The following is an 18938-nucleotide window of genomic DNA, read 5'->3' as shown; positions in this document are numbered from 1 at the left end:
ATTGAATCCCAATTCTGCCCATTAAATTTTGGTTTAATAAAAAACAAGGGTTTTACAAAATTTTTTATTATATTAATTTAATATTACATTCACTTAGCATGTTGTCCTTAGAAATTCCTGAAAACAAAAAAAAATGCTTAATCAACAAATAGCAACACAATCATTGTTTATAATTATCTCAAACCCCATAATAATCCATTCAGTTCCTCCTCATATAGCATAGATCAAATATTATATCATGTATATGCCATATGCACAGTTAAACAAAGATTCAAATACCAAGTGATGAGTTCAACTACATGTAAAGATACTTTAGAAAATTAAGCTGAGCACAAAAAACATCTTAAAAAACTTGCAAGCAACTTACTTAGCCAAAATACCGTCTTTTTTGCATAACCTGACGATGCAATCATCAGATTCACCCATACGTCTGATTGCCCCACACAGCGCATAACTTTTGAAAGTTTCGGTCATTCTTCCAGTTGCTGGATCAACATCAGCAATGCTCAACTGAATGGAGGCATGGTCTTTGGCGTGAATAATTCTGTTGCTTGCAGAGCTAGACAAAAATTTTGGCAAATTTAAATTTCAATCATTCTAAAATAATGTACTTCCTCACCATTTCCTTGGGCAGTACAGATCAACCTTTTCACCAGCGTCGTTTTCCATTTTGGATTATGAAATATCAACTAAAAAACAAATAACTTTAGAATTTTAGCCCTTGTGTATGTAAAATTATAAAACTTACAAAATTTCTGAGAACACGCGGCTGCGAAAGTAACCTCTCTAAAAAGAAGTTCAAAAAAGAACCACACAAGTCAAGTAATGGATCTTTCTTCTGTCACAGAAAATGTTTCTTTTTCTTGTCTTATCTGTAGTACAAAAAATTTTTAAATGAAAGAAAATGAGAATTTTTTGAAAGCACCAAGAAATAGAAAGTAATGAGAAAAATGGATATTCTGAATGATTTGTCCTTTGCTCCGCAGCTATTACAGACGGTACGGTACACAAACAGCAGAGAAACAGTAGAAAGAAGAAGTTTTTCGGCATGTCTTCTACAAAGAAGTTCAAATGAATTTTCACATGTTGTCTATGGTTCCAGCGATATTCTTTTACGTCGGGGACGGGTGATTGTTAAGGTTAAAAGTTGACGGAATCGTAAGTAAATCTAAAAATATTTGTACAATCTCAGTTAATTTCACTCAGAAGGTTTGAGGTTTTCTTTTCCCCTTTGCTAAACTTCTTTACCTCTAGATATTTTCATTTAATTTTGCCTAGAATTCAATTCCTGTCGATGACCAATTGTTGTTCTTCAGTCTACAACGTTGTGTAGGACCGTACTGTATTTTTGAAGATCTTATAAAATAGTCCATAACATACCCTATGATTGAAATGAAAGAGAACGTTTGATTATATTACTAATTGAATTTTTTTTTCAGATACAAGATGGGTAAAATAATGAAATCAGGTAAAGTCGTACTGGTCCTTGGAGGTCGGTACGCTGGCAGGAAAGCAGTTATTGTAAAAAACTACGACGAGGGCACTTCTGAAAAACCCTATGGACACTGCTTGGTTGCTGGTATTGATAGGTACCCAAGAAAAATCCATAGCCGAATGGGCAAAGGAAAGATGCACAAGAGGTCTAAAATTAAGCCTTTTGTTAAGGTGAGCATAACTATACCTTTGAGTCATGTTAATATTGATGGACTCTCTATGTTTTCACCTTTGTTAACTGTATTACCAGCCAAATAATTATAGTATAGATCTAGTGACTGTACGATATTATTGTATAATAAAGAATGTTTTTTTTTTCAGGTAATAAATTACAATCATGTTATGCCAACTAGATATAGTGTTGACATCATATCCGACTTGAAAGTCCTACCAAAAGACCTCAAGGACCCAATGAAGAGGAAGAAGGTTAGGTTTCAGACTAGAGTAAAGTTTGAAGAACGTTATAAGCAGGGAAAGAATAAGTGGTTCTTCCAAAAATTAAGGTTCTAGTTTGTTACATATAATAAAGCCAAGTAAAAATATTCGTTATTTGTTTCAATTTTCTTTGTCAATTACTATCCCTTGATATTTGTGGTATGGTAGAACAAAAATAAATGATAAGACTTCAGAAAAAAAGCAACACTTTATTTATGGTTTGCTACCCAATAATAGTGAAGAACAATGAATATACCGAAAGTTTGATCCTAAAATACCAGCTTATAAAATACAAATTTGAAGGCACTTGTAAAAAAAAATATAAATTCATTAAAATTGATTATGAAATGACCCTGTTGGGATGAAGGAGGTCTTGTACAATTGAAATATATTTCTAAAGTTAATAAAAATATCACAAATAAAACAGCAACTTTGCCACTTTGAAGAAGGTCGTCAAAGGATTCCATTGCAAACATTCCTTTACAGAGTTACCTGATGTGATGAATACATCTATTATAAAAATACTGTTGAATTACACGATATGGATATAAAATGTATACAGCAATTTTCACATCATCATAAAATATAACAAATATTTAACTTAGATGGATTATTGAAAGTATTTCTAGAGATGTTCTTTGGTTCACACTAGTTCCCTTTAAGAAAATGAATTGCATTAGTTTCTCAAGCTGAAATCAACGTCAATGAAGAAACAAATTCACAATCATTACTAATTTTATAATTTCAATAAATAGGTGTAGTTCTAATTCTATCCAGAACTAACAAACAACGACCGATAAATATTTTTAAGCTTAGCATAACACGAAGATCAACAACTGAAATTTTTTATCCTTCCGAAATATCAGTAGGGTGTCCTTGGGTTTACGTTTATCATCTCGCTAGTGCTGAAATTACTTCGTTAGTTATGAGTATTATTTTATCAAATCCTCACCTTTTTCCGCATTTTATATGTACGAACAGCAATATTATGCCCAAAAGTAGACATATACATCCTATCGCTATGTACGCAATCCCTAAAAATGGATTTTTTCCTCCAAGTAGTGAAGTTGTACTCAGTATCATCCGTTTCGTACCATCGAATTCCGAGACATCGTATGCTGCAAACATTGGTAAACTGTCAAATGCTGATTAAATTCATCTTGATAGATAGTAAAGCAAATATTCCATTTGCCTAGTCCCATTATTTTATTTCTCAATCAGTTGGTACTTACAATATTCTACCTCCAACTCATAGGTTCCCTTGATTAAACCATTAGCAAGTCCCGGTTGGCTGTGATTAACTCTTCTGTAAAGTTTCCGAAAAGTGGGCAGAGCTGCAGTTCTCATCCACACAATGAAGTCTTCGTTTTGAAATCCGTTATTGTCTGCATTTTTTAAATCCAGCTCATAAATATTCTGTTTCCAAGCTTTAGGCTTGGTGAATCCTTTGAAAGCTTCCTTTAAATCTCCTGGAGGATTCCTGAATTTGATGTTCTTATCAGAATCCCAAGCAATTCCCGTCCTCAACAATTCAATTTCTACTTTGTTGTTCTTATCATTCGTATGTCGGTACAAAGTGAATTTATCTGTAATATAGATCTCAAAATCAAGGAGCATGTTCAAAATTAATCTAAATGTACTTTTTACTTACCACTGAACATAGAATTAGCAATAGCCCCACACGGAGCAATAGGTATTCCATTATCTTTATGAAATGGCATACAATCAGTTGATACCGGATTTTCTAATCTTCCTAACAACTGATTATCATCCCTAGATTTTACATATCTCCTATGATTCTGATAGTAATTACTTAGTCCATAGTACATATAAACCTTCCCCTGAAATATACCAATTATAATTTCCTAGTGTTGTGCTATAATGAACGTTTATTAAAAAACTTTAGAGCATACAAACAAATGCAAACCTCTATAGAGGGACACCCTGTATATTATAAATGAACTGCAAATTAAAATGTACCTACTTCAAAGTTACTTTTCAAATCAAAGACTATATTACATCTGCATATATTGCTTGAATTCTGTTTCACAACATCAGCACAAATTTTTCCAGTTAAGTGGCCTGCCCCATCTGTTTCATTACAGAAGGTGTAGTCGATAACATGCTCCTTGACTTTATCAGAAAAGTATAGCAGTCCTATTCCTACTGGAATGAAGGCAATACCTATAACGAAAAAAGTTGGTAGGACTGTTCCTGCAGTAAGTATGGGTTGCCAAGCAGGAAGCTTTTGCTGTTTGAATGCACTGTCTGAAAAATAAATCTTGAAATTATTATATTAAGAAAATTGTATTATCATCATCAGTTCATACTCACATAACTTAACCATAATAAAGGATAAAAATAAAAATCAGATGAATAAAGAAGTGTGAGAGGAAAGTATGATGGTAAACGAAGATTACATTTTATTGACTTCATAATCAATATACTAAAATATTCAAAACTGATACCTTGAAACTATAAATTGATTTTATTCCATTTCCCAACGTAGGTGATTAACGAAATATCAATATATTTTCTTTGACACAGATATAAAAATTGATAATCAATAAATGGGTTATTGAAAGACACAGGGTGAATTTTACCTGCTGGTTTTTTAGTCTTTTGAGATTGAGACTCCGAAGACTCTGCATTGGTAGACATAATAGTGAATTATTTTGCTGTCTTTGAATTTTTAATTACTAGAAAAGATAAAAAGAAACATCAACTTTTAACTTTTTGTTGTGTTAATGTTTATCGATTTGTCTTTGGCATATTTTATTTTCATATTTGACAGTTAACATGTGATATGTGTCAACCATTGAAAAGAGTTGAAGCGAAAAGTTTCATCATTTTTCCGCAAACACAACAAATATTTATCACTTCAGATCACCGTCCCTAACTATATTTACTAAGTATTATTAGTACAACATTTTCCATTTCCAGATCTAATGTAATTTAATAGTAGTAATAGTAGTAATAACAATAAAGAAAAAAAGATAAACTCTTTGATTTTGTCAGACCTAACCAAAAAACCATCAAGATCTTCTATGCCGATCGAACGTAAAAATCAAAAACAAACAACCCCTTGATTGACTGGTAAAAAAATCAAGCAATTCGAGTACATGTATTTTTTTTAGAATAGAGGAAAAGATATATTCATACCATTTCGAAATGAATTCCATCAAGCAGAAGATTCAAATTTTATTCGAAAATGAACTATATTCCAACGTAGTGAAGATTGTAAGTTGAATAGCATTTATACTCAAAATTTCTAAATTTGATTCTCATTTTCAGTGCGATTTGATTCTCACATCTGGAGATAAAAAGCTTGATTATTTTGATGAACTGCTATTGAGTAGTTACCACGCAGATTCTTTATTTGCTCTTGGTCAATTTGTCAATGCCGAAAAGTATTTTAGAAAATGTATTACAATGAGAAAAAACATTTCTAGGAACAAGCATGTGAAATCCTCAGATAAATGCAATGAATTACCTAGAGATGTAGATTTGAAGTACAAGGTTCATTTATGTCTTTTATCAACCAAAAAGAAGAAAGAAGCTTTGGAAGTCTTACAAAGTATAAAGGGTAAGCATAGAACTGTCAAGATAAATATGGCTTTGGGTTCGTTATTGATGGAGGTTGGGAAAGATCGACTCGCTACGATAGCTTTCAAAGAAGTTTTAGAAGAATGTCCTTTTGCTATTGAAGCAGCTGAAAATTTACTGAAACTTGGTGTGAAGGTAGGGTTTAATCATTAATTTTATTTTAATTTTTATCGATGTTTTTCCACAGTAATATGATTTTTTATTGAATATTCTGAATTGTAGGGTGCTGATGTCAACTCTTTAACTGTAGAAGCAACAAATGATGTTGGCTGGTTACAAATATGGTTGAAAGCTCAGGCACAGCTGTATTCCAAAGATTTTTGGAATGCTATAGAAACTCTAGAACAATTAGATGTTCCACAGTATTTGAAAGACAATGTACATTTGTTAGTTACCATAGGATATTGTTACCATTATTTATGTGAGGACCAAAAAGCTATAGATGTCCTACAGAGAGTGAGTATTTCTTAAAATGATTTCACCTTGATAATTTCACAGACTTTTTTTAGGCATATAAGTTAGATTCAAATATGAGAAGAGGCTTAGATTTACTTTCAACATTATTAGTTGATACTGAAGATGAAACTCAATCCGATTTCTTAGAGAGTCTTATACCACAAACTGATATGAGTTCATGGTATCCCGAGCATTGGATTGTATTTGCTAATTATATGTGTAACTGTAAGAACTATGAAAAAGCAGGATTATTTGCACACAAGGCTTTGTTGGTAGGGGGAGAAAACAATATAGAGGTTTTATACGTGAAAGCATTTTGCTTTTTTAAAATGGGAAAATATAATGATGCTGCAGCACTGTGTTTGGAAGCACTCCAAATTTGCCCTTATCGACTAGATGTTTATAAGATTCTTGTTGATTGTTACTTGAAAATAAATAGGATCACAGATGCCGATGCGATGGCTTTGAATGCTTGTAAGCAGATGAATAATTCTCCCCACGCTTTGAAGGTGAGTTTAATTCTGAATGTGTGTGAGGTTGGCCTAGCATATCTCGATTTTTGAAGAAAAGAATTATTTCACATTGCAAATGTCAGCTTATCTTCCATAACCTTTTTTTAGCTTCATGCAAAAGTTCTGTTGAAAGACCCAGCAGCAAATGCTAAAGCCATAAAAAAAATCTTGGAAAAGGCAGTATCTGTGCCTCATCAGTCATCAACCAACACTGTGATCATTCTAGCGCTATTTTTGCAACAGCAGTCTCAATATGAATATGCTGAACAGCTATTATTGAAACAAATCAATTCACAACCATCTTCCCGATTATACCTTCTGCTTGGTGATTGCTACGTCAATTTATCGAAAGAAGAAGATGCATTTGAATGTTACACCACTGCTCTAAGGTAAAAATACTTACTCAACTTTTTGAATACTTGGAATCGAATTTTAGGCTTTACACAGAATATATTTTGTTTTTATCGTTTCAGGTTGGATCCGACAAATCAGAGAGCTGTGGAATGTCTGAATATGTTACTTCCTAATTTCTCCAATAACAAAAACGAAAGTTACTACACTACATGTGAAGGAGGGACATCTCACCCTTCTCAAAGTACTCTTGCCTCAGAAAGAGATGTGGAAAGCGATCCGGAATATTGGCCAAATAACTCAGAAATCATAACGATAGACTAGCCTGACTGTAATGTAGATACTCTACAACTTGTGATATTAGTTATATGATCTGGCTGTTTTAGAATAATTTGTATACAGTGTGGAATATGATAATATTTTCAGTGTTGAATTATTATTGTGATAATTTTTATTTTAATTGATTTTTTCATTGTGTGAAATGTACTGAATAATTTACTCAAGAAATGGAGAATATTTTTATTTTTCTTCCTTCCAACAAGCCCCTTTATTTAATAAAAAATAGCACAATGCGAACATGTTTGGTATTCTCTTAACGCCGAATGAAATTATAGAATGCGATGGAGAAAAGAATAATAAGAAGGTTAAAAAGAAATTCAGATTAGAAAATAAAATAAAATCCACAGATCCTTCAACGATTTGTTTGTCTATGGATGCAAAGAAGAAGAACGGCCCTTTGTCAGAATCATAGACAGTAATGCTCCTGATCATAGACATCTATCATAGAAATCACTGTTCAATGGCTTATGGTCAAAACATTGAGTACGATAAAGAATTGATTTCTTTATTGAATTGATTGACCCATATAATGGGTCAAGATAAAGTACAAAATGGGCAGGTTATCTCCTTCGGTACCGCAGGTACTACTTCCTTATAGCGAGGTCACCCAACCAACCTATAAGAACCAGGAAATCCCTTTCAGAAAACCTCTCTATTCCTGAAACCATACCGAAATACCAGAAATTCGCCAGGAAAAATTTAAAAACTGGCTAATATTGACAACTCTCCAGAACCCAGAATTAATTCGGTAATTTTTCGCTGGTTCTGGCAAAGAATAACAAATCTTGTTACTCTTTAGTTCTGGTCTGATTCAAGAAAAAAGTTTTAGCTCCTTTGGTTTGATGTTAACATTGAAATATTGTCAGATTTGAATCTTCCGAACATAATAATGGCACTGTAGCGTAATTCAAGATATTTTTCAGAGAAAACGGGGACAGGCAAAATCCGAAATGCGATCTTGCCACATTGCATAAAACTCGAAAGATAACAATTTGCACTGATTCGGTTTGTTTTGCTTTCTGGGGATAATGGAATGGAGTAGGGATGAGTTTTCTTTTCTTCAGTTCTCAGAATCATGGTTCAGAAATTGACAGGTCCTAGATATCCTGGATATTTCAAATTAATACGAATGAATTCTTACCATAGATCGGAATCTATGCTTCTTATGTCTTACGAATGTGTTGTGTTTTTAAGCGATCATTTGTGTGTGAAAATGTCTCAGATTCTAGAAAGAGTGTATGGAATTTTCATGTCTTGAGAATGTTGTTTGGTTTTCTGTGCGGACAGTCGAGATCTGCAGTTTAGAATTTGGAGTTGTTGAATTATCACCCATTGATGTTGGATTTGGATTCAAGATTCAAATCAACATCGAATATCCCCCCCCCCCGGTGAATATAATTTGTCCACAGAAGGGATTTTGATGATAGCATTGAGTATTAGTTTAATACTCAATGATGATAGAGAATTTATTTCGAAAGTGTTAAAATGTCTTCCGAGAAAATGATATGGTTCATTTGTTGATCCCGTTTATCGATCAAGATTACAGATGTAGGTGAGTACCTACATATATTTGTTTAAGTTTCTTGGGATAATATGAGTGTATATAATCTTGAAAGTTAAATATATTTCGTTCATTCATGGAATATCGGTGATCAGAAGAATGCCATACTTTACGTGAGGATAATTTTTTTAACGTATGTTGTAAGCTAAATTCTACGTTTAGACATCAAATTTCAAAACTCTTTTATTTCTTTCTACTTAAGCCTATTTAATACTTAGCCTACATGAGTAATCATATATTTCATAGCAGGGTATTTTTCGTGGATATGATCAAGCCAAAGAGTAGAAACGTCATACTCTTCGACCAAGCAGCCATTTTAATAACGTAGATACGGTACTTGCTATATATCTTCTTGCCTGAATCATTCCAAATTCTTACAATTCCCAAACAAGCTAGCATGTCTATTGCCCAGCCTGGCCATAGTGAAAATTCTAATCGGTAGAATTGCCTTTTAGTCCGTCTCGCTCCCAAGGTTCGCATCTCCCTTTTAAACTTCGAACAAGTCTTCAGGGAACCATAGAAGACACCGATAGAGACGTAGGTTTTCCTTCGATCGCCCCAGCAATTTATGAACAAACAAACGGAATATACGACATTATTTCGTCTATCCAGTTTCTCCTTTTCCAACAGTTTCCGGATCCCGGGACTGAGTTATGTGGCCGTTGTCGACTCCTCTCCTAGGTGACATTCCAATTGGATCAGACACCTGACTTGAATGGCTATGGGTCATTAAACTAACTTCATCTGTTTTATGGTCTCAATTTCGATGGATTTGTACTTTTTATGGGGACAACGTTCAAAACCCCTCGACTTCGAAAGAATTATTATACGGAAGGGGTGACACGAGCGGAATGCGGGGTCGGTGGGACACAAACGAGCAATAATTGTCACTTCAAGAGGGATAGTGAGTCTTTTAGTTGAGCTGAACTGATAAACAGTGTTTTTAGTCATAAAAAAATCCTTTTTTCAATTGGGTTGGCTCCTGAAATTCGAAGGATGAATTTCATGAATACCGAGGCCTAAAACACTACTCTTCACTATCGATGAGTTGACTCGGTACTACCCACCCCTGTCTGTGATCGGTGCTAACTTCACTCATCAGTTTTGCCAAAATGACAACTAACATAGATTTTTTGACTTTTTCGTTTCCTAAATGCCAAAAATTCTCGAATATTTGATTAAGGTTATAATCTATGTTCCGAAGCTCTTTTCCTATTCCCCGATTTGAAATATACAAATCGTATTCGATCAATTTCATCTTTGCTCCTGCGAGTTCTTTTTCCTTTAGGCTATCAATACCACGTAAGATTCAGTTTTGCGGAGACAAAACGGCCTTGTCACATCCACTCAACGCCCTTCCAATCGTGTGGGTCCCAGAAGAATCGAAGAAAGAGAAATAGTTGTATCAAAAGCGGACCCCGTGGGAAATATTCGTCCGGCCATTAGTTATCGACAAGGACGACATCACGTTCTGGTAGCCAACCCTAGCGACTCCTTTTCGTGACATGGAAAACACCTAAGTGGACACAGGATCGATCTTCCGATCCGCCGGAGGGCTAATACCCGGCATCAAAAGTGTCACCGGAGCGGACCCGGAGCTAAGTGGCCCCCATCAGAAAGATGGCCTTCCCGAAACGACGGAAAAGAATGAAACGAACAGTTTGATTTTTCCAGATGATTTCGGGGTCTCTGTAACAAGAGTTGGGTCACTGAAACAACGTATGAGAAATGTCTAGAAGCTTCTATGATTGTGTGGCGTTACAAAAACTCATGGAAATCGCGAAAAAAAACTGAATTATTTCAGTGACATTCGAATGACTGGAAACTTCTATGAACGTGTGACGTTCCAATCAAAGAACTGATCTGACTCTGTGAAACTCCAAGTTCTTTGTTCATAGACATAGAGACTTGTTTTTATGTCTATGTCTCTGATACACAGAACCATAAACATAAAGAATGTCTTTTCTATGTCTATGCACAGAGTATATGCCATGAGTGAGGAACATAGACTGATTGAACTGAGGTAATCTATGCGAAGGATGTGGCTTAGCTGACGCTTCCAGACGTATTTAAATATCCGAACAAAAATAGCGGCCCTTCCGAACGGAAAAAGGCCCTAACGACGAGGAATCGCCGTCGGGAAGGTTTACGCGCCAAAGTTTAAAACTAGGATTGCCCGGTCGATTCCCCCGGGATATCGCAATCCAATCACATTCAGATTTCTCCCGAGGAAATTCGTGAATACCTGATTTGATGCGGCCCGTGCTTTTCTATATGCATATTAGTTCAGACAGTTACAAATCCGCCCGGTCAGGACACATGCTCGTCATCTGCATGTGCCGGCCCGCGGGTCATCCGCTGTCCGTTTTTGGTTTTATTTCGTGGATATTTGCGGCCGACGAACGGGGGGGAGCTCTCCCCTTTTCTCCGAGACGTCCCCGAGGGCTAAAGGGTTCGAAGTTCGCAGGCTACGTGATGGATCGTCGCTTCCTGTACGATATTTTCGGTTATTTTTCCACTTTCGTCTTGGGGAGTTTCGCCCCCGTCGAAATTACTGAACCAAAGGGTTTTTCATCGTCAAGCGCGGTCGATGTTGAAATGGAATAAAACAAAGCGCGTGTGGGGTATTAACGACATCCTTTTTCTGCTCCCTAATTGTCGAGATTGCCCCAAATGCCTGTAATTTTCGAATTTCCAGCGGAAAATTGTAGAAATGCCAAAATTGACGTAACCATAGAGTCGAATAATTCAATAATTCTTCATTTTCATCCGAACCAGAGAAGTAGTCCGAACCAGAGAAGTAGGGTCATAGATAATGACTCAATTGAGCGATTTCATTTGAAAGAATTCACAATATGGGAATCTCAAACAAGCTATATCGTAAAAAAACAGTTAGTCTATCAGTACCAACCTTCTATCAACTGAGAAAAAAGGATTTGTTCGAAAAAAATCTCAAAACCCCCTTAAAAAAATGTCAAAAATTACTCTACTAATGATTTGGTTCGACTTATCATCCACATGGCGCTACAATCTACATTTGAATTCTCAATAGACGAGTTCAGTACCTGAATGAGTTTTCCTAGAAACGAGAGCATTATCAATGTTATCATTTATTGATACCATTGTTGGAAGAATGCGAAAAATCAGATGAAGAGAAGTTCACTGGAAGATTAAGAAGGACAATGAAAATTAGTCTAAATAGGAAGAATCTTAACGAGCGACTAATACCAAGGCTTGCTCACCACCGAGCAGTACTCATCCGGTATCATATCTTGGACCACCATCGATTTAGCAGCCCTACAGTGAAAAATAAGAAGAATGTTGACAAACATGGTAAAAAACACCCTAGAAGCAAAATAGAACGACATCTTGGTAGTTGAGGACTTCGAGAATATTTCCTGAACAATTTGATTTAGTCGTCATCGACCAAGTGCGTGTTTGTGAAGAAGTTCTGATTTCGTCCAATAGATTAACTTGTTAATTTTATACAGGAGTTTCATTCAAACTTTCTCCCAAGAAAATACAGAAATTAACTTCAAGACCTGTCCTTCGCGCGACGGGCTAAATCCCCAATATTCCCTTTCAGAGGAATCATCCCTTGTCCACTCTTCCATTTATATCGACACGGAGTACATTATCACATTGGTGACAGCGGTGGGATCAAGAAAGAACTAAACGAAATATATCACCAAGGATGCCTCGGAGGCTGATCATAGCTGTCGTTATAGATGTGCGACGTATGAAACCAGGAGACAAAGGAAGTTGGAAAAATATCAAGACCATCCCTACTGTCATTCCATCAACAGGCCAGATACCCAAGAAGCAAAATAAAACGACACCTTGGTAGTTGAGGACTTCGAGAACATTTCCTGAATAATTTGAGTTGATCGTCATCGACCGAGTGCGTGTTTGTGAAGAAGTTCTAATTTCTTCCAATAGATTTACTTGTTAATTTTATACAGAGAGTTTCATTCAAACTTTCTCCCAAGAAAATACAGAAATCAACTTCAAGACCTGTCCTTTGCGCGACGGGCCAAATCCACAATATTCCCTTTCAGAGGAATCATCCCTTGTCCACTATTCCATTTATATTGACACGGAGTATTACATTGGTGACAGCGGTGGGATCTAGAAAGAACTAAACGAAATATATCACCAAGGATGCCTCGGAGGCTGATCATAGCTGTCGTTATAGATGTGCGACGTATGAAACCAGGAGACAATGGAAGTTGGAAAAATATCAATACCATCCCTACTGTCATTCCATCAACAGGCCAGATACCCAAGAAGCAAAATAGAACGACATCTTGGTAGTTGAGGACTTCGAGAACATTTCCTGAACAATTTGAGTTGGTCGTCATCGACCGAGTGCGTGTTTGTGAAGAAGTTTTAATTTCTTCCAATAGATTTACTTGTTAATTTTATACATGAACTTCATTCAAACTTTCTCTCAAGAAAATACAGAAATCAACTTCAAGACCTGTCATTCGCGCGACGGGCCAAATCCACAATATTCACTTTCAGAGGAATCATCCCTTGCCCACTCTTCCATTTATATTGACACGGAGTACATTATTACATTGGTGACAGCGGTGGGATCAAGAAAGAACTAAACGAAATATATCGCCAAGGATGCCTCGGAGGCTGATCATAGCTGTCGTTATGGATGTGCGACGTATGAAACCAGGAGACAATGGAAGTTGTAAAAATATCAAGATCATCCCTACTGTCATTCCAAGAAGGGGATGTACCCAGGGAGTATGGGAGGCTAAAGTCATAATATGACTGAAATGTTCGATATGAGGGTGCACCTGTTGAGAAACGTCCAGTGCACTCTCCGCGCTCCAAAAGCGGGCTCATCCACGATGGATTTTTTCCGACGAATCCAAACGTCGACATTTTTCCGTCGAGACTTTCGTTCGGTGGTCCGTCACAGAAGCCGCGCACTCCAGGAAACTCTCCATCTCCACGCCCGAAGTTCCCAATTACAACTTCGCAAACTTCCCAAAGTACTTTTAATAAGGCATAAAAACTTTATCAAGCAAGTCATAAGATTATTGATTTTTAAGAGGGTTGCGCGGAAACCCTCCGCACGGTGCAACCCCCATATTGGATCATGCCCGCCAGTATGCCGATTCCGAAAGTTTTATACGTGTTTGAACACGGCGTTTGTTTCGTAAACTTTTTCTAACTGGACGAATATGAAAAACGCTCGGCCGGTGTGATTTTTCGAGGTGTCTGAGGGGTGCTGTGCGGTCCTAGTGTTCGAAAATCGGGGTGAGTTTTACTTTTCAAACTTTCAGAATGCATGCGCTCGCTCTGTTTATCATCTGTTCTTAAGTTGTTAGGTTAGGTTATGTTGTGTGACGTAGAGGAAATCCGAGCATATAGCGTAGACAAGTTGTCGATTTTCCTTGACTGTCTCTACTGAAAAAACTGGAGAAGAAAATTGCCTAAGGAATTTGTTACAAAAAAAATAGTGAAGGTTTAAAGTTGAATTCTTCGTTGTGGTGAATTAATGACAAGTTTTAGGCAGGTATCGCAGGACTGATGAATCACAAACAAACATTAGTTATCTCTCTCTCTTTCCATTTCTTCATACGAAAGTTCAACCTTGAAAAGTTTTTGATTTATTGGGATATTCTCAATGATTCTGATTTTCACCTTTGACGTTGTTGAAGATATGCAACTGGCCCTGAAAAATCATTAAATGAGTTCTGACATTACCTAACCTGATATTTTCATCTTTCTTGAAGGTGTTACCCATATGAAATTTGTTGTTATTTTTTTTTTTGTATACATTGAAATTTTCAGTTTTATTTACTTAAATTTTTTCTTTATTCGAAATATTTCGTCAGTGACAAATGGAACTTTAGTGGGATAAATATACAGGGTGTAAATATATTAATAGATGCGAAAAAAATTGTCAAATATGGATCTTTCACGTGAATTTTATTTAAAGCAGCTCCTAAAGATGGTACCTGACTAGCAATTCTTCAATTATAAATCAACTGAATTCATTTCGACAGTTTTTTTCTAAAAAAAATTGAGAGCTGACAATTTCATTAGGATACACTTCTAGTCAACTGGAACTGTATTTCATTTGGGAGATTTATAAAACAAACAACACTCAGAAAACATATTTATACACGTAAAAGAGTTAATCAAAATAATGATAATTTCATAAGCTTGTTGCTAATGCAGCAATAGAGGGAGAGGCAAAATTACAGATTTGAATAGGGAATTCGAAATTTCTTTTGAATTTCTCGTCCTCTACTAAATCTTTAGGTTTGTACATCCCTATGAGGATATGAAAAAAGCTTTCGATGACTTTGAAACTTTTCTGTGGCATAGAGAAATGCACGCAAAGCAATGAGGTACATTCTAGCAGAATCTTCCAGGGCTGTCAAAAAGTTCCTTAGGAAATCTAAGAAATACACTGCTCAACAAGTAGTACGGATCACTTATGAATTTCTCTTCATTTGTGACTCTTGTTGAGTTATCTGGAACATATGTTCTTTCAAGAAAAATTGAGATATTTCAAGTTGTTTTTACCATATTCGTTCTCTACTTTATGAAGCTGTTGCCCTCTGAAATCAATTGTAGAAGGCTACAGATGTTGGCTTTGGCTAAAAAAAACCATGCACGTTGTATCTGTTGCTAAACCTATTATGATGTGCAGAGATGCCTAAGCCTAGTCAACTGTCCACAACAATCTGGAGCAGTTTCTTACGCTTTTCTGGAGATTTGGACCCGTTTGTCCGAAAATTTCATAGACTGTCTCATCGAAAGTATGATAATAATCGTGTTGAACATCGTGAAGATGGAATTATCCGATCTCCATGAAATCTCCTTCCATACGAACCTTGGAAACAAACACGAGACTCCACTGCCGGAATTTTTCAACCCTTCGATTAATTAAAAGCGGGCAGGAAGTTCGAGATTCCAAACCGATGATTCCGGAAAAGGTAGGATAAATAGAAATTACCTCATCCGTTCTTGAGAACCGTGTAAACACGGCCGCGAACGTTAAATCTGTGGGACGGTGCGAGAAGTTAAGGATGGAGCCGCCGAGACGAGCAAACTTTACCAACTTTGCCGTCTATATATCAGGAGGAATAAACGGCCACAGCGCCGTTATAAAATAGAAGAGAGCTTCCGTTAAACGAATCTGGGGCAGAGTTATACTCTTCAGAGATAAGGTGTTTGGTATATTGAACCGGAAGAGGTTCGGAGGGAGGAAACTTTTTGGCTGTGGTTCAGTCTTAGGTACATTAGGAGGGATACGATAATATTTGCAAGAAACTAATAGAGTCATTCGGGACAACTGTGCGCACTTTTGCCTTTCAAGCCATACCCTGTTTCAAATGTTGAAGCTAGGAAAATTAAAACATATTCATAAGATAGAGAATTTTCTGATCTATAAGAAAACATCAAAAAGCAAACAAACAAAAACGTTTTCTTTTCGCAAAAAAGAATTTAATAGAGAAAGTCGGAGTGCGTTCACATGCCCCGTATTGCGGGTAAGTGTGCGCACCCTAACGGGGTAAGTGAACGCAGTGCTTAGTGAACCACACAATCAAAACAAACTACAAAATAATGTCATCAAAATGTTACAATATTAGAGAAATACTGTTTATTTTCAATACAGAAGCGCTTTTTTACAAGCAGTGCATTATTGTTCGTGCCACAATTCTTGGTGAACACAACACTTGATACATTCCCCTGTTGGTGGCTCTTCATATTTTTCTGAACAAATAGGACAATATATATCGAGTCTTAACCAAGAAAATCAACAATGTCATAATTTATTCCTCACTGAACTAATGCCCATATAATGAATCTATGCGCACACTTACCCGCGCACACTTTCCCCAGTAAGCCAAAATTTGAATTGACGTTCTTATAGAGTTAAGCAGCTAAGAGAACCTAAAATTTTTTATTATACATTTAGATTAATATGCCCATGATCGAATAAAATATTGTTTAACACTGTCGGACTCGGTACTTGGACCTGGCAGAATTTGCAGAGATGCTAAAAATTAACAAGAAAACTAGTGAATTTGATTGATTGCAAATAAAAAGTTAACGAAACGTCGCACGGCGCACTCCTATGAAAAACTAATTTGGGGATTCTGCGCCCTTGCTTCACCCAAATGAACCCCTCTTTCATACATTGCATAGTCGAGATATACGCACTGCGCACACTTACCCACTGCGCCCAGTTACCCCGAATGACTCTATGGTTTTGTGATTAAGTAGTTGGTAGCTTTAAGTTCACGTCTAGGCTGGCTTGTGCCATTGTGTGGACCAAAGTGGACAGTCTTTTCTACTCACAAGTTTGACTTTCGATATTCACCTATGCTTCTTGGAAAAACCATAGTTTGACTAGCAATATGGGGACTTGAGGTGTTTTTCTGATACGAGGATGTATTGATACCTAGTTAGCTTAGACCAGTTCCATGCATACAAAAAATATTGCGTTACCACAGCAACGATCAATAACTCATAAGAAGTGTCAGTGTGAAGTTTGAGGTCCAAAAAGTAAACCAGAGTTACGCAATGAATTAAAGGAAAGGAGATGTCCACCGAAATTATGAAAATCGAAAAATTGGAGTATTTAAAAGGGTTAAGAGGTGGGCAGATTTACGAAGATATGCTCAATACCCTTGGTGATGAATGTCCTTCGTATGCGACCGTGAAAAATTGGACTGCAAGCTTCAAAAGTGGTAAATTTTCCATTGAAGTTGATGACCGATCGGGGAGGCCAGTTTCTGTGTCAGTCCCCGAAAATATCGATGCAGTTCATGACATGATTTTATCAGACCGTCGAATTGGGCTAAAACGGATATCTGAAGCACTGAATATTTCATACGAACGCGTTCATCATATAGTTCACGTCAATTTGGACATGAGAAAAATTGCTGCAAAATGGATCCCCAAATGTTTGAATGTCGAACAAGAGCGTGCAAGGGTAGAAGCATCGCTTTCGATCTGTGCTCGATTTGAAAACGATGTAGACTTCTTAAACCGAATTTTTACTATGGATGAGACTTGGGTACATTTCTACGATCCAGAAACAAAGCAACAATCGATGGAATGGCGACACTCTGGTTCTACAAGACCTAAGAAATTTCGTGTCTAAAAATCTGCTGGAAAAGTTTTTGCTTCAGTTTTTTGGGATTGCCATGGAGTAATCATGATTGATTTTTTGGATAAGCGCAGAACAGTAACCGGAGATTACTATTTGACATTATTGACCACTCTACGGGAGAAGTTAAAGAGAAAAGACGCGGAAAGCTATCCAAAAGTGTTTTGTTTTTGCAGGACAACGCCCCTGCACACAAATCTCATGTTGCCAAGCAGAAAATTCGTGATTTAGGAATTGAATTACTAGAACACTCCCCTTATTCACCAGATTTGGCACTATCCGACTATCATCTCTTTTCTCAACAGAAAAAAAGTTTAAAAGGTCGTAAATTTTCTTCCAACGAGGAGGTAGTGAAAGCTGTGGAGGTCTGGTTTACTGAGCAAGAAGAATTATTTTTTTGAAAGGTATGGAGACGTTGCAGGTTCGCTGTAATAAATCTATCCAATCAGGAGGAGAATAAGTTGAGTAATAAAATATTTGGACATTGAAATTTCGTTTGGTTCTATAGTAGGCTAAGAATTTTTCAATATATAGAAGATATATGATGATATATAGGCCAGTCTAGGGCATGTAGATAAGGCAGACGAAACCATGGTCAGCATCTACTTTTTCTCGACGAAATGGTCTTTCTGTTGATACTTGAAAAACGTAGATATTGAAACTGATTTCTATATGTCTACATGACTTCCATGTGCCCTATGAGAATAGTTTACAGAATTGAAAACTCAATATACCTAGGTATTCAGGGCTCTTATTTTATCGAATTGATGAAAATAAAGAAAGAAGGCTCAAAAGGAAAGAAATTCTGTTATTCTTTCGCAATTCAGGCGGAAACAAGCACCAATGGCGAAAATAATAAATAAGCCAAAATTACACCATGTTCTCATAGACATAAAATCCGATTCCTTCGTCCCATTCGTCCAACACCAAGCGCACAAACAAGAAAGCGAAGACTATCCCACGACCCCGTTGAAATGACGGTGCTGCACAGCGTAGCCCTCAATCAGTATCGCCCTGTTTACAACGGTATCAG

The 18938-nt window shown here is 36.5% G+C and overlaps 5 protein-coding genes across 9 annotated transcripts in view; 3 read left to right on the top strand and 2 right to left on the bottom strand.

Moving 5' to 3' along the window:
- Positions 1 to 50: 50 nt before the first annotated feature.
- Positions 51 to 891, bottom strand: LOC123313539 (40S ribosomal protein S21). The gene is made up of 4 exons (XM_044898466.1): positions 749 to 891; positions 620 to 689; positions 368 to 559; positions 51 to 117 (listed from the first exon to the last, which is right to left on the bottom strand). Exons 2-4 carry the CDS (start codon positions 667 to 669, stop codon positions 108 to 110), a joined length of 252 nt encoding a protein of 83 aa, XP_044754401.1. The 5' UTR covers positions 670 to 689; positions 749 to 891; the 3' UTR covers positions 51 to 107.
- A 107-nt stretch (positions 892 to 998) lies between these two features.
- On the top strand, positions 999 to 2036 carry LOC123313538 (60S ribosomal protein L27). 2 transcript variants are annotated; one of them, XM_044898464.1, is made up of 3 exons: positions 999 to 1158; positions 1440 to 1665; positions 1816 to 2036. In XM_044898464.1, the coding sequence occupies exons 2-3, from the start codon at positions 1447 to 1449 to the stop codon at positions 2002 to 2004; spliced, it is 408 nt and encodes a 135-aa protein (XP_044754399.1). In that variant the 5' UTR covers positions 999 to 1158; positions 1440 to 1446; the 3' UTR covers positions 2005 to 2036. The 2 variants fall into 2 exon arrangements, with proteins under 2 accessions (XP_044754399.1, XP_044754400.1); XM_044898465.1 differs by lacking the exon at positions 999 to 1158 and adding an exon at positions 1191 to 1209.
- An 88-nt stretch (positions 2037 to 2124) lies between these two features.
- LOC123313537 (cell cycle control protein 50A) lies at positions 2125 to 4752 on the bottom strand. Of its 2 annotated transcripts, none has more exons than XM_044898461.1 (6): positions 4533 to 4752; positions 3914 to 4197; positions 3581 to 3770; positions 3162 to 3515; positions 2882 to 3047; positions 2125 to 2834 (listed from the first exon to the last, which is right to left on the bottom strand). In XM_044898461.1, exons 1-6 carry the CDS (start codon positions 4588 to 4590, stop codon positions 2792 to 2794), a joined length of 1095 nt encoding a protein of 364 aa, XP_044754396.1. In that variant the 5' UTR covers positions 4591 to 4752; the 3' UTR covers positions 2125 to 2791. The 2 variants fall into 2 exon arrangements, with proteins under 2 accessions (XP_044754396.1, XP_044754398.1); XM_044898463.1 differs by lacking the exon at positions 4533 to 4752 and adding an exon at positions 4264 to 4463.
- A 230-nt stretch (positions 4753 to 4982) lies between these two features.
- Positions 4983 to 7369, top strand: LOC123313027 (anaphase-promoting complex subunit 7). The gene is made up of 6 exons (XM_044897689.1): positions 4983 to 5169; positions 5224 to 5670; positions 5758 to 5991; positions 6045 to 6500; positions 6612 to 6892; positions 6977 to 7369. The coding sequence occupies exons 1-6, from the start codon at positions 5101 to 5103 to the stop codon at positions 7176 to 7178; spliced, it is 1689 nt and encodes a 562-aa protein (XP_044753624.1). The 5' UTR covers positions 4983 to 5100; the 3' UTR covers positions 7179 to 7369.
- A 1326-nt stretch (positions 7370 to 8695) lies between these two features.
- LOC123313852 (myelin transcription factor 1) overlaps positions 8696 to 18938 on the top strand; it is a 267619-nt gene continuing 257376 nt past the window's right edge. For all 3 annotated transcript variants that reach the window (XM_044898928.1, XM_044898927.1, XM_044898925.1), the window contains exon 1: positions 8696 to 8745. In XM_044898928.1, the coding sequence (XP_044754863.1) occupies positions 8699 to 8745 (47 nt within the window). In that variant the 5' untranslated portion in view covers positions 8696 to 8698. The remainder of the gene's footprint in view (positions 8746 to 18938) is intronic.

This window comes from Coccinella septempunctata, chromosome 5 (assembly GCF_907165205.1).
Source record: "Coccinella septempunctata chromosome 5, icCocSept1.1, whole genome shotgun sequence".
Lineage (NCBI taxonomy): Eukaryota > Metazoa > Arthropoda > Insecta > Coleoptera > Coccinellidae > Coccinella > Coccinella septempunctata.
Note: the sequence above shows the minus strand (reverse complement) of the source record. Positions and strands in the feature narration are given on the sequence as shown.

Excerpts from the sequence above, each read along its gene's own strand:
- LOC123313539 (XM_044898466.1), bottom strand. The coding sequence starts at position 669 with ATGGAAAACGACGCTGGTGAAAAGGTTGATCTGTACTGCCCAAGGAAA. Across the intron at positions 560-619 it reads CTGTACTGCCCAAGGAAATG|CTCTGCAAGCAACAGAATTA; the intron begins GTGAGGAAGTAC and ends ATTTTTGTCTAG.
- LOC123313538 (XM_044898464.1), top strand. The coding sequence starts at position 1,447 with ATGGGTAAAATAATGAAATCAGGTAAAGTCGTACTGGTCCTTGGAGGT. Across the intron at positions 1,666-1,815 it reads AAATTAAGCCTTTTGTTAAG|GTAATAAATTACAATCATGT; the intron begins GTGAGCATAACT and ends TTTTTTTTTCAG.
- LOC123313027 (XM_044897689.1), top strand. The coding sequence starts at position 5,101 with ATGAATTCCATCAAGCAGAAGATTCAAATTTTATTCGAAAATGAACTA. Across the intron at positions 5,992-6,044 it reads CTATAGATGTCCTACAGAGA|GCATATAAGTTAGATTCAAA; the intron begins GTGAGTATTTCT and ends GACTTTTTTTAG. Across the intron at positions 6,501-6,611 it reads ATTCTCCCCACGCTTTGAAG|CTTCATGCAAAAGTTCTGTT; the intron begins GTGAGTTTAATT and ends ACCTTTTTTTAG.
- LOC123313537 (XM_044898461.1), bottom strand. The coding sequence starts at position 4,590 with ATGTCTACCAATGCAGAGTCTTCGGAGTCTCAATCTCAAAAGACTAAA. Across the intron at positions 3,771-3,913 it reads ATTTGAAAAGTAACTTTGAA|GGGAAGGTTTATATGTACTA; the intron begins GTAGGTACATTT and ends GGTATATTTCAG. Across the intron at positions 2,835-2,881 it reads CATATAAAATGCGGAAAAAG|CACTAGCGAGATGATAAACG; the intron begins GTGAGGATTTGA and ends AAGTAATTTCAG.